Source organism: Amblyomma mixtum, chromosome 2, assembly GCF_055824585.1.
Source record: "Amblyomma mixtum isolate Tamu chromosome 2, ASM5582458v1, whole genome shotgun sequence".
Lineage (NCBI taxonomy): Eukaryota > Metazoa > Arthropoda > Arachnida > Ixodida > Ixodidae > Amblyomma > Amblyomma mixtum.
In genome coordinates this window covers 14,489,512-14,503,018 of record NC_143013.1, presented here as the reverse complement: position 1 = coordinate 14,503,018, position 13,507 = coordinate 14,489,512, and the positions used below count along the sequence as shown (strand labels likewise).

Sequence of the window (13,507 nt, the reverse complement as noted above, 5' to 3'; positions counted from 1 at the left end):
GATTACACAGATAAGGCCACATGAGACTGTCTTGTTCATGGAATTAAAATATAGTTTCTTAGTGCTGAGCTGGTCGCGCTTTGATCATCTGCCAAAATTTTGTTCTGCGAGCTTTTCTAACGGATTATGCTAGTTATAGGTCGACAAGCACCGCGTTGATCCTTACGTGCTTGGAATTTTTTTTTGTTTGAGGAAAGGAAATGGCATAGTAACCCTAACTTATTGGTGGACACCTCAACCACGCCCTGAGTGAAGGGAAGAAGGTGGGAATGAAAGAAGAAGAAATGAAATGAAGACAGACGTGCGGTGCCATAGTGGAGGGCTTTGGAATAAATTCGACCACCTGGGGATCTTTAATGTGCGCTGACATTGCACAGCGCATGGGCGCCTTTGCGTTTCACCTCCATCGTTCCGTGCTTCACCGCATTGCTTCCGATGCGGGCTCCTGTACGAAAGACAGGAGGAAAGCGGCAGGATTGTCCTAATTCTCGATGTGCACCAGCCGAATGAACTATGGCCAAGGGCGTAATTATGAGCTAAAGCAGTGACGATCAGTAAAGGAACACAAACGACTTCCTGTTTCACGTGCCTCAATGCGTAGACCTGGAGTGACTACTCGAATCATATATCGTAATTTGGCATGCGAATGTTATCCCGAAACTATAAAATAAATAGTCGACTCTCGGATAAATTAACAACTGAAGGGAACCAAAAATTTGTTCTAAATGTGCGTAGTTCCAATTAACGGGAGCCTTTTCGACATACTTGATGTTCATGGAACGGAATCGTCAGTTTGCATAGACCGCTTTTTCAAATTAACCAGAGTCGATTCTGTAATTTCAATCCAGATTTAAGTCTTCTTGCAGCTAAGAATTTAAGTGAGCCACGGTCACGAAGAAGCAACTTGACCAACCTATCTCGTTACTGCAGGTATTTCTCGCTCCCTTACACCGAGTATACTGATTAAAAATTGACTTCGCTGCGTAAGTCGCGAAACTCGGGAGAGAAAGCGTAAACTCTGGACTTTTTTTTTATTGCGATATTATATAGTGGCCATTCCCCGCATTTAGAGAGTACTGATGACGTCGCCGGTCGATGGTAGCCCTCCTCCGCCCACGTAGCGGAGAGGCGAGGGGGCACGAGCCTGGCCGCCGCTGCCGGGCTCAGTTATCTACCCCACCGCTTTGTTCATCTTTAGCAGCCGAGCAAAAGCTCCCTCAACCCCCGGGGACGTTCGTGCCCAAACGATTGACGTGTGTGCAACTCTCTGCTCAAGAGGATTGGATCTCCCCTCCATTCTCTATTCTGGCTATGGTGGTGAAGTAAGCGTGCCAACCGAAACTAAACCTAGTCAGGTGAAGTATTTGTGGACACAGCATAGTCCAGGCCTGTAATTTTTTTTTTAGCAGGTTCTGGTGTACAAACTAGTTGAATGAGGGAGGGAGTAGTTTTCAGTTGCCGATATCTCTGGTGCTACAGAAGCTGATCGAAAATTTTTACAACAGGATGATAGATCCTGCACAGCTCTAAATTCTGTAATTATATTAGCACTCTGAGGAAATCTACGCACTATAAATTTTCGCGCCATTTAAACAACCAGTACCTCTGTCTGACTACCACTTTCTTTATTAGCAGTGCACTAATACTGAGTTCAGGGCAGCGCATGTTAGGCGGCGCCAATTGCGAAGGGTGCGTTCAACACATCGATAGCATTCAGTAGTCGAAAGGCGCCTAATGTCAGCTATCAACATCTATCAGTCTTTCGCTTTTCTTGCCCTCGGTGAAAAGCGTTCCAGGGGCACTTCAAGAAGTAGAGGCACAGTCGGCAGCCATTTGTTATTAGGACAACAAAAGTTTACAGGTTGTGATTGTGCAGAAAAACAAAAATTACTTCGACGCTGTCATACGAGCTAATTGCCTTAAATTCCTGCAAGTGCGACGGGATGTCCATGCTCCTTCCGAAAGCATCACTACCAGGCGACCGGGTTGCGAGCCAGCGCTTCAATATGTAGATTTGTTCCAGAGCCCGCATCCTGTAAATTTCTGCTGACGGCTGTGCATATGATGCACAATCTCGGACATGTGGGCCTCAAAGCCTTCATGCATGCCCGCTGGTTATGTCTGCAGGGTCGATTCCTCCTTATAGCATTCAGGTGCAAGGCCAGTGTCGACACCACGATCCCAAGCGCAGATGGGTTTGGTGTGCAGTTATGCAGCAGCTTCAGCACCTTCCTCAATCCCTTCCTTCAGTGATTACCTAAACAATTCATATAATGCTTTCTGCATTCATAAAGCTACTATGCAGACTATGTAGGAATAGATTACTAAGTTCATGCCAAATCACGATGGCTCAGTAGCTGAGGCACTCTACTGCAGATCTCCGAAGACGCGGACTCGGTCCTGGCTGCATTTCGATGGAGGCGAAACGCAAGGCGTGTACTGTGTTATGTTAGTGCACGTTAAAGAATCTCGGGTAGTCGAAAGTATTCTGGAGCCCTCCACCAAGGCGCCCTCATAGTCCCTGTCGCTCGGGGATGTTAAACCCCGGAAACTACAACACGAGAGCATAGTCATGTTAAAATTTTTCTTGATTTCCAGCTGCTAAAATGCTCGCTATATCAAGCTAGTGCCAAGAGGCACACATTAGTGTAGGGTTGCAAGATAACTTTGACCACCTGGATTTTCTAAGGAGGCAGCAAAACTTGACATAGGCAATTCTGCGTTCTGCTTCCATTAAGCTGCGGCTGCTATAGTGATGTACTATTAAACTCACTAATTTGTGCCCAGCAAATGAACAGCATAGGCGTTACATACTGTGTTGATTGCAGCTGTCGTGTAAACTTTATGAAGGGGGTTCACTATCGTGTATAAGCTATACCATGATACCATTGCGCGGAAATAGACTGGCACGCTTGTCAGGTTGGCATTGTTTGCTATGGTACAGTGAGTTTTATTTACAGCAATGTTTTGTGATATGTTCAGTCCCAGAACTTGATGGTGCCGTCCCAGCCAGCAGTGGCCACCTTGGAGGTCTCGTGTGGATGCCACAGTGCACTGATGCACACTGCATCATGAGCTTTGAACTTGCTGTACAGCTTGGTTGTCTTCCAGTCCCAGATGTATAGCTTGCCGTCTGCATCGCCTGATATTAAGTAGCTGCAACGTGACAAGACAGTCATAATCATGAGCAGCCCTAGGAAGCAACACTGCGGGCTACAAAGCATGCCCTAAAGTAGAACAGAAGCTTGCTATAGAATTTCTCAGATAAGAAAATGGAAAAATGGAGTGTTGTGTGACAACACTCAAATCTCAACAGAAAACTTCACTAGCTGCATGCTTTTAAACAAAAGTAAATTCACCTCATGTCTGGTGAGAAATCCAAACCGCAAGCGTATCCAGCAACCTGAAACAAAAACAGTCATTGTCAGATGGCAGACACAAGTCATAAAAAGGAAAGGTTAACAGCAACGCAATGCAGGCTTTTACTATGCCGCACTTACTCAGTCGAACCCGGATATATCGAATTCGAAGGGGATCGGAAAATAGTTCGATATAGCGAAAATTCGATATACAGATATAGGCTAAAACTGCACTCCCGATCATAACAAATTGTGGCTTACCGTTTGGAACAGCCGCGAATCACATAGTATGGGCGCGCAATGTGAAAGCGCTTTATTTCGCGGAAAAAAAATCACTAATTTTGGGCTGCTTTTTCCCCTGGGAAACGAAGTTCAAAACACTGGCCTCGATCTTCTCGAGACTGTCCAGGTGCGAGAGCACAGTGCCTTCCATTTCGCCGCAACAGCGCTGAATCAGGCTAACGCTGACGCCAGTTCAGTGGCTGCGCACGGACGCGTTTCTTCGACAACACAGTTGCCCTCGTCGTCGCTGGAGTCGGCGTCTTGAACGCCAGCTACCGCTTGAACTTCGCTGTCAGCGTTAAAGTCCTCAACAGTCACTTCGGACGGAAGGGCGCCGAGAAAATTGGACAAGTCGCGAAACGCGTCGTCCAAGCACTCATCGTCATCTAAATCTTCCTGACATTCATCTCCGGCCACTTCAAGGCCTGCCTTGCCAGAACAGTTGGCTACTGGGGCCTGCTTCACGTCGCGCGTTGAAACACAGGCACACACACAAAAAAAACACGCGAGGCGCAGATGGAGCGATAAGAGCGAAGCCTATGCGAGCGGCAGTCAACCCGGCTGCGAAGGAACGACAGAGGGAAAAGAAAGAGCAGGGAGAAAGATCGGCGCTCTGGGCTTCGTTTTTTTTTTTTTTTTCTGAGCTCTCTTTTTTTCCCCAGACCCACGATGTGCCCACGAGCGACCGTTTTCTCTCTCTCTCTTTCCCCAAGAAGCGTGGTCGCCGCGCGTCTCCATGCGGCGCTCTCTCTTCGCTGATCTCCAATGACCTTGACGGAGCACACGCCGGCGGTACAGGAGGAGAGGAGGAGCGGGAAAGCTCGCGCTGGTGGGGCGCAAAAACGGGGAACAAAAAAAAAAAAGGGCCCTGCGCCTGCTGACTGCGGAAATGTTCTCCGCTGAGGCGGCTGAGGACCGGACAGGAATGTCTTTGGGGAAAGCGCACCTTCCAGGGGCGCGGCGCGGCGTTCGATATATCCAATGTCCGGCGAAAATGGAATTCGATATACAACGCAACTGTCCTATACTTTTACATGGTATATTCAAGGGGGTAATCTGTGTGTTCGATATAGCCAATAATTCGAAATATGCGGGTTCGATATATCCGGGTTCGACTTATGATGCAATGTTGCTATTGGCAATTCACATTCCCTTTCCAAGATATCAGTGAAAAAAAAAAAGTTGCGGCACTTACAGCGACTAAGCATGTTTTTTTCCATGTTCAACTTTTCGAACATTGGCACTTCCCATTTTCAGAATGCCAGTGTTGTCTGAAACAGCTTTTATGATCTGTGCAGTGCGAATTTCTTCCATCTTTCTTATTATCGTGAGTATTATCTTCCATCTTTCTTATTATCGGGAGTATTATCGGGAGCATATTATACAGAAAAGCACTCTGCGTGCGAGCTGTATTGCATTCGGCAATTCAAAAGCTGTGGCAGGCAGGAAAGCAATCTTTGACGTCATTGGGTGGGATGCATGGTCATGAAGACGCCCCAAACACTTCGAAACGCCTCCCAGGTACCACATGCAGCGGGTGCATCATATGTAGCATGTGCTTGGGACCCTGCCCGCGAACGCACTGCTCAATACCATCTACAAATCTGCACCCACACATTTGATAGACAGAATGGGGCATGATTTACGCCAGCCATAGTAATATGGGAGACTCCAAGATAGTAGTACCGTGGGTCTTTAAATTTTGCTACTACTAACAATGTTCCAAAAAAGGAACATCTGCATAAAACTCAGCGCCAGTGAAAGCCACACAGGCTCTAGTTCCCCCCCCCCCCCCCCCCCCCCCCAAATCAGCAACTAATATCCATTACTTTTGTTCTTTTTTTTTCATTACATAATTTTTTTTTTCTGCAAAAGGGCTCCAGAAACACTGGGCTGTGGCAAGGGTCCAAATAAGTCCAGCTATCAGATATAAATCAAAGTAAACAAAAATTTCTAAGAACATTAAGGGAAATAAAATAAGAAATTGGTGTTTCATGTGTTCCAAATCTAGTAAAAGGTTAAAGCACTTAAAATAATAGCGTACCATGTGCCCCTCAAACGTCTTTTTCCTGTTCAGCTTGAACCGGTTGAGAGCCGAGAAGATCATAATCTTGTTGTCCATTGACTGGCATGCCAACCATTTACCTGCAAGAGAAGAAGTATGAGGTGCCATACTGCTTGTCCACTGAGAACTATTAAAGTCTAAATTATAACGATGATGCTAGTACGACACTACTCCTAGCTTAGCTATGCGAGAAAAGAAGCCCTAGTAGTGCACAAGCTGATCTGAACATTCCTTTGGAACTGGCTTGCTGGTAAACTGAACACTTGCACAGAGGACTACTGGGGCCATAAGATGTGCTCCTCAGATGGTGGCCTTTCTCAGTCTCTGGTTCTTTCTTTTTTCAGCACACATAGTGTTCGGCAGGGTACAGCACCAGCGCATGCCAGGGCCAGAGCCTGTGTTTGTGTGCAAGCCAGTTCTGCATGTGCAGCACTCCGAACGCTTGAATAACATGTCCGGAGCTAGTTGGTTGTTCATCACGAAGCAAAACAGCAAAACAGCGCAAGAACACAGAAAGGGAGGACGAGACACTGACCCTGAATGTCTCGTCTTTCCTTTCTGTGTCCTTTCTGAAATTTGTGCTCTTTTGCGTTGTGATCCCAACACCTATCTTTTCTAATCTTTGAATGCGCTCTTCTCGTCTATCAAGATAGTAACCAGCAGTGGAAATATGTGCTTTCATGAAATACAAGTAAATCTGACAAAACGGCAGACAGGGGTCTTTCAGAGCCTTTTTGAGAGTACAGTTGGTTCACTGCTAAAGTGGGAATAGCACAATGTTAGTATCAAGCCTCACAGAAACACAAAGCAAGGTAAAGAGAGATAATACTGACTACGTAATGCAACGCACGCTCTCCAAGTGAGTTATACATACCATTTGGTGACAATGTGACAGCAGGCATAGAGTGCATTGAAGGGTCTGCAATGTATTTCATGTCGACAGGGATGTCCCACTCCCAGACACGCATGCTCTTGTCGTCAGATGTGGAGACGAAGCGGCGGTTGTCGTCGACAAAAGTGATGGTGTTGACAGCGCCCAGGTGCCTGTCATATTCCTGGACAATCTCCTTAGTCCTGATGTCCCACTGTCACATGGATAAAGCACAAACTGTATGTGAAAGCCATGCAGACAGGCACACGAAACAACAGCAACGGTACGCTGGTCATTTCCCGAGATGGGGGAAAATGGAAAAAGAAAAAGGCATGAACAGAAACTGAAAGAGCACTTACGCAGACAATCTTCTTGTCTGAGGTGCCAGCCACGAAGAGGTTCTGCTTGTCGTTGTCAGGGTTAAACTTGACGCAGTAAGCCACTTTGCGATTGGTAAACCTCGCTACACAGTTGCCTGCAAAAGCATAGGAAATAGCTTTAATTTGTAAGAAAACAACGGGAATTGCACTACTCGATGACAGCATGTAAAACATGAGGTGTCTCAATATTGCATCAGTGTGAACAGCTAGGTCTGGCCAAGCATTTTACAAAGCGCTTTTCTTATCATAGGAAAAAAACACATTTTCGTTGTGCAGAAAAAAACCATTGTTACGTGCCTCATTCTTACTGTCTTGTAACATAACTCTAATAATGTCTTGCTCTATGTTTCCGCTTTGGGCTTCTGACATAACGGTTCAATGGGGTGCAACCTTTCTCAAGAAGAGAGATGATGTGCTAGATCAGTTGACCTACAAGGCCAAGATGCCCTAACTAGGCATTTGTAGCTGCATCAAGAACTTCAGATGCTCTTCCCAAAGTATTTCAGGGAAAATGGAACTGTATGCATAAGAAATAGCGTAAAACTATTTTCATAATGACTGACTACTCTTAAGTGGTAATCAAGCAGTCGTCACCTTCCTCATTCCGCGATGCGCTTGCACTATGCACTCTGATTCGACAAAACTTAAAATCCTGAGATGTGCCATGTGTAAACAGGAACTGAGCAGCGGCAACAGCAACCTCTCCACTTGACGGTGATCACGATTTGAGTGGCTACAACTTCGTTATAGTGAACAGGGAAAGAAAAAAATAGAATAGCTGATGTTGCCCAAATTTGAAACAAAAGTTTGTCAGAAACACACTCAAGGAGAGCACAGTTTAGTCTGTAAAAAAATGGCAACTCAGGCAACTCAGGTCATTTCGAAAGCTCTCACAGTGATTACAGAGGCCGCAAAAATAAATAAAAAGAGGCTAGAAAAAAAAGAAAGGCTATGATTTCGCCCTTTACAAGTGTCACCTTGACAACAGTCCCCCCCCCCCCCCCCCCAACCCCCTCCCTTTCTACATACACACCAGGGGTTCTCAACATTTTCAGCTTTGGGGTACCCCAACAGCTCCGAAAACATGCTGAAGGACTCAGTGTGTCCTGGATTCCAGGTCTTACTGCCTAACATACATGCAAAAAGCATGCAGATGCATGGCCGTTCAAAAAATGCCGAAATTTAATTAATGACTGGCTGTATATTGAAACAGTCTGCTATAAGCAATTATAGAATGGTCATCTCAGAGCAGAGTAGATAAAGGAAAGGTAGGGTTGACGTATGCATTGATTTGGTGCTCGAGGAATCCAAAAAATACATCTCAGAGCAGAGTAGATAAAGGAAAGCTAGGGTTGACGTATGCATTGATTAGGTGCTCGAGGAATCCAAAAAATACTCCAAGGAACCCAAGGGCTCCCTGAAACCCAGTTTGAGAATCTCCGATATATACAGCAATCACTTTCCCACAGCCTCATGCCAGGCAGCCAATGCACAGAGAAATTGCTCACCAGTCTCGGTGTCCCACAACTTGACGTAACGGTCGTATCCAGCCGACAGGAAGTGTTCGCCCTTGTTGTCAAAGGCGATGTCCCTAACCGCCTGGCGGTGGCCATTGTACGTCCGGATGCATCGCCGCTCGTTGTATACCTCCCACAGCTGCAGCAGTCAGCAATGTGCCAAAAGCCGAGCATAAAACGGGTCAGATCTCACCATACACAACACTTATTATACGCAGTCTACATTATACTTAACGGGAACAGCACTAACTAAATGGAGTACAAAGAAAAAAAAACCTACACCACTAGTACCGACTAGCAGCTGAATGTTTATTACAAAAAGGAATACCGAAAAACATAAAAAGTTGCTAACAACACACGTTTAACTGCTGAAGAAAGAAAGGAAAATAGGCCATCAATTTCCATATATCAACTGCAAAGTTTCGGTTGTAAATCAGCACCAGTAATGTATGTTTCCTCCTTTCTGCTCCATCTAATATGCAATATTCTCATTAATCATGCAATCAGACGACCAACCTGCTGAACTTGCAATCCTCACTCAAGTGTTCACAGTTGGTCTGTCCTATCCAAAGGCAAGCGGAGCCCTTTTAGTAGCTGTGCCTGAGCTGCTGTGATCAATACCTAGATTTGCCAATGGCACCTGTCCAGCTCACACAAAATAAATTTAAATACTACCTCACTGATAGCAGACAAGTTTATGCGATAATGGATGACTTCGCAAAGAAAGGGGCCACAGTGCCATCTGTTGCAAAAGGATGAGATGTCTGCAGAAAGAATTTAAAACTTCAATTATGTGGTTTAATGTCCTGAGGCAACACATGTGCCATGAGGGACAACATACAAGGAGTGCACTGGATTTATTTAGACCACTTGGGGTTCTTTACCCTAACCTAACATGCCACTGCACACGGGCGGTTTTGTGTTCCACCTCCACTGAAATACTGACGCCGCGGCCAGGACTGAACCCATAGCCTGGGGACCACCCCGCCGAATGCAAAAAGAAAACGCAGAACAAAAAAAAATAGAGAAGATGGTAAGGACTCTGACATTCTAGTGACAGATGGAGCTGTACACATTAATCTGCTAAATTCTGAAGTCTTTGTCAAACACTTCTGCTGACAAGGGGATCACTTTATTCCCGACAAAACATGCAAGTAATCTAGCGAAACTTAGTGCTATACTCAGCCTGAAGTGTTACTTCAATGAGAGGTGTCACTTCATCTGAGGTGTCACTTCAATGCAATCTTGAAGCACAGATGTGGATCAGGAAGGAAAAAAAAAGTTGTACCCTGCACCAGTGGCAATGTGAGAAATGGTGTTTTTAAGCTATGCATTCAGGCATCAGAGATGGTGCTTGCAAATCATTAGGGCAGGGTGGCATACCTTGACCTTGCAGTCCATGCTGCAAGAAAGGAGTAGGTGGGCAGAGCGGGGGAACCAGCGGATGGCCGACAGCCCCTTGGAGTGGCCCGACCACGTGTGGATGAGCCGCTTTGGCAGGAAGCACTTGTCGGGCGGCTCGCTGGAGCGAAGGTTCACCCCCACGTCCTGTGGAACGTGCAGGAATGACCGGCCCTGGTAGTCGTATGGGTCCTTGACTGCAATGAAAAAGAGCGCACAAATCAGCTAAGAATGAGCACTGATTGTTCACTCGAGGGACAGATTACGCAATGTGCTTACTGACTGTGCCCTCAACGCTAAGCACCTAAGTATCAGCCTGTCACTCTCAGCTGTGTTTCCATTCTCTTGTACTCCAGTTTACTGATTTGATTGGAAATAAGTGGATGATTTATGAACTCAGTACAAGCGTTCCTCTTATGTCCCAGCTGAAATTTCAACAGAAATTACACACTATGCCTTTACCACAACCAATGAGAAGAGTAACACCAGAATTGGTTACGTAGTGTTTGCTGCACTACAACTACAGTTAGCTACTAGTTTAGTCTTTTTTGGTCATGTAAATGGCCATGACATCTTGGGTAGGTAAACAAAAACAGGCTTACTGTGCAGCACTGTCTTTTCCTCCATAGGCTTGTCCTCAGCACGCCGACCTTTCTTGTTTCTCTTGGCCATAATTTCATCCAGTTCCTCTTGTTCCTCCTGTCCATAGCAGCATGTGCACGAAAGCAAATATTAGAAACAGGCTTCCCTACTGGGACCATACATATTGCTAAAATATTGAACGGAGGTCCACACTTGCACCCAATTTTGCTGCAGTTCCTCACGTACAACACCCCTGTCACATGGTAAACTGATAGTCTACTGACTCAGCGGCCAAATAAGTGCTGCTACACAGGCACCTCTAATGGCCATTAAATCGATAGCCTATTGTGTCAGTAGCTCAGAGCAGAACTTGATAAAGATTCTGAAGGCCTTCGTGCCACAGTGGTGTGCCCTCTCGGACGTGGGTGCTTGCAGCTACGCATCGAGGAATAAGATTAGAGCAGTATAATACATAAAAATGGCTGAATTTCGACATACATCAGTTATTTTGCACACAGAAATAAAGAAAAACATATATCAGCCATAAAACAATGCAGCAAGCATAATGTCATTGTTGCTAGTCATAAAAAACATCTGACAACAGCTTACTCCATTGCGTGCGAGTGCCACTACAGCTCATCTAAAATGCATTTTAAGAAGGTACAGAATCATATAATTTATATACAATACACCAATTTATAGATAAATTGTATATTGAATGCACGTTTCACTTTTAATCTTCTCAGATTAAATGTGTGGCCTGATTGTTTGCATGCCTACAGAGCTATTGGTGCTGATAGAGGCGTCAAAGAGCTTTGTGTCATGTAATGGAACCTTTCACTGGCAATCAAGTTAGTGCATAGCAGCAGCACAACTTCTTCGAAGTCAATCATGATTGAGAATATCAAATGCTCCAAACTCAACAGCCACTTGAAAGTGCCCGTGTACCAGATAGAGGTATAACATAGGACACGATTCTTGTTTATCAGTAAACAACCAATAATGACGTGGACCATTTCAGTAAGGCCGCATTCATAGCTGCAACTTTGTTTACAAAATATTTTTAGGGCCATTAGCTTTTGCACTCTTTCCTTACTTTTGCAAAAGCAACTATAGTATGCTTACTGTTGCTCTCAAAGTAGGCACTGCAGGCACTTGGCTCACGACAAAAACAGAACAGCATTGTATACCACAAAAGACCCAAGCCTTGTTCACAGCATTCAGTTTATGGTGTGCCCGGCATGACCCACATATTCAATATGTGGTTTTGGGCCAGCATGGATGCCCGAGCCTGGAGTTATGTGATGGCACGTAGCACCATGAAACCATAGTTCATTCTCCTCTAACCTGCTTCCTCTGCATGGTGGGAAGCTATTGCAGGTTGCCTTGCAACAATACAGCCTACTTTATACCACAGGTTTCTGTGGGCACAATTAATGTCTTTCAGGTGAAGTTTCTATTCACATCACAGATTAGCGGCTGGAAAGCAAAGTGTACATGGGAAGGCACCTCAGATGGCTTGAGGTTCCTTTTTTCATCCTTATACGGTGCCCAGGGGCCAGCAAAGCCATCAATGTCCGACGGGTCGTTGTTCTTTGCCTTCTTCCTTTTGTCACCCGGTCGAGGTTTCGTTTTCTCAAACACAGTCAAAGAACTGCTTGATGAGGCACCATCTGTGGAACCAATCATCCTATGGCCCTCTTCTGTAGAGCCATCTGCTGTGGGATCCAGTGCATAACCTGCATGACAATAGGGGTTGACGAGCATTACACGCAGCATCACTGACAATGAGAGCATGCACACATATGCTTATTCCAAGAACAACAGAAGAGGCACAAACTTGGACTGCACATGAGAAAGGCTCCTTTGGTTTGCATAATTGAAGGTGTAAAAACAAGAGTTTGCACCCTCTCACTAGGATGACAAAGAGTTGACAATGTGTATGTTCGAGCATAGCATCATTCAAAGCATGTTTCACTCGATGTAGTGCTTCTTCACGACGCCGGGCTACGCTAGCTCGCTTGCTTCACTGCAGCTTTTATTACCACAACTGCAGTATTTAATTAAAGCTATGCAAGCTACCTGTATCAGTGGACAGTAAATCAATGTTCCAAGGCCAGTTGGCTCAAACATACTCACCATAACTGCTAAATGTGAGTCTTTGCGACTCAAAATGGAAGTCGTTAACGTGAGCTGGCTCGACATATCCGGCTAGGGTGTTCTTCACAGCTTTCTGCTGCTGGGTTTTAAAGGGGTTTTCTGGCCCAACCTAGAAGAGAAACACAATCGTGTAGAACGGAGGATTTCGTAGCAACACAATGGAAATAGATAAAAGACATGCTGTGAAGGTAGCGGGCCACAAACTATTTGCAATGGCACATCTACAATGGGTACATAATCCTGTTTACGTCTCTCAACTTTTCGCGCTAGACTTAACATTGCAGAGCAGAAGTATGTGCACAAGATACTCACCACAGGAGCGAACAGGTTATCAAACTTCGGATTGAACAGCAGCTCCTTGCTGTTAGGGTCGATCGGTTTCACGCCGCCGACAGATTCCTAGAGGTAAAAACGACGACAGAACGTCACTTGAGTTTTATGATCGCAAATGAATAACTTCCTTTGCTTGGTGCCTTATGTTATGTTCGTTTGAGCACTACGTGATTCTCAACGTAAAACTGCAACAGGTTCGTTAAAAAAAGGTTTTACGCGTCAAACACCTAAAGAGTGCGCGAGAAGTATGGGGCGAATTCGGGAAGATATTGCACCTACTTACCTTAATGGCAACGTCTGGAGCTGCATTTAAATTGTACTTGCTTTGAATCGCGACAATGGACTGCGCAGGAATACTGGGTTTCGGATAATCTTCCTTCGATTCTTCTTTTTCTGTCGCATCTTCATCGTCGCTGCTCGCGTACTCGCAGATCGACAACATTGCCGCCATATTGACATTTGGTGTGTCAGGACCGCAGTTGTAAAAGTAAAATTTTCAAACAAATATAGAGCACATTATTGACATATTTAGATTAAAAGTAAGGCGAAACATTTTA

At 45.2% G+C, this 13,507-nt stretch overlaps 1 protein-coding gene across 1 annotated transcript; it reads right to left on the bottom strand.

The window, feature by feature from the left end:
* Nucleotides 1–2,912: 2,912 nt before the first annotated feature.
* On the bottom strand, nucleotides 2,913–13,430 carry LOC149358486 (pre-mRNA-processing factor 17). The gene is made up of 12 exons (XM_089570569.1): nucleotides 13,234–13,430; nucleotides 12,930–13,016; nucleotides 12,597–12,726; nucleotides 11,967–12,196; nucleotides 10,478–10,574; nucleotides 9,858–10,072; nucleotides 8,466–8,613; nucleotides 6,937–7,052; nucleotides 6,581–6,791; nucleotides 5,686–5,786; nucleotides 3,360–3,403; nucleotides 2,913–3,156 (listed from the first exon to the last, which is right to left on the bottom strand). The coding sequence occupies exons 1-12, from the start codon at nucleotides 13,399–13,401 to the stop codon at nucleotides 2,979–2,981; spliced, it is 1,725 nt and encodes a 574-aa protein (XP_089426695.1). The 5' UTR covers nucleotides 13,402–13,430; the 3' UTR covers nucleotides 2,913–2,978.
* Between the last annotated feature and the right edge of the window lie 77 nt (nucleotides 13,431–13,507).

Excerpts from the sequence above, each read along its gene's own strand:
- LOC149358486 (XM_089570569.1), bottom strand. The coding sequence starts at position 13,401 with ATGGCGGCAATGTTGTCGATCTGCGAGTACGCGAGCAGCGACGATGAA. Across the intron at positions 10,575-11,966 it reads GGAACCTCAAGCCATCTGAG|GAGGAACAAGAGGAACTGGA; the intron begins GTGCCTTCCCAT and ends TGCTATGGACAG. Across the intron at positions 3,404-5,685 it reads AGACGTTTGAGGGGCACATG|GTTGCTGGATACGCTTGCGG; the intron begins GTACGCTATTAT and ends TTTTTGTTTCAG.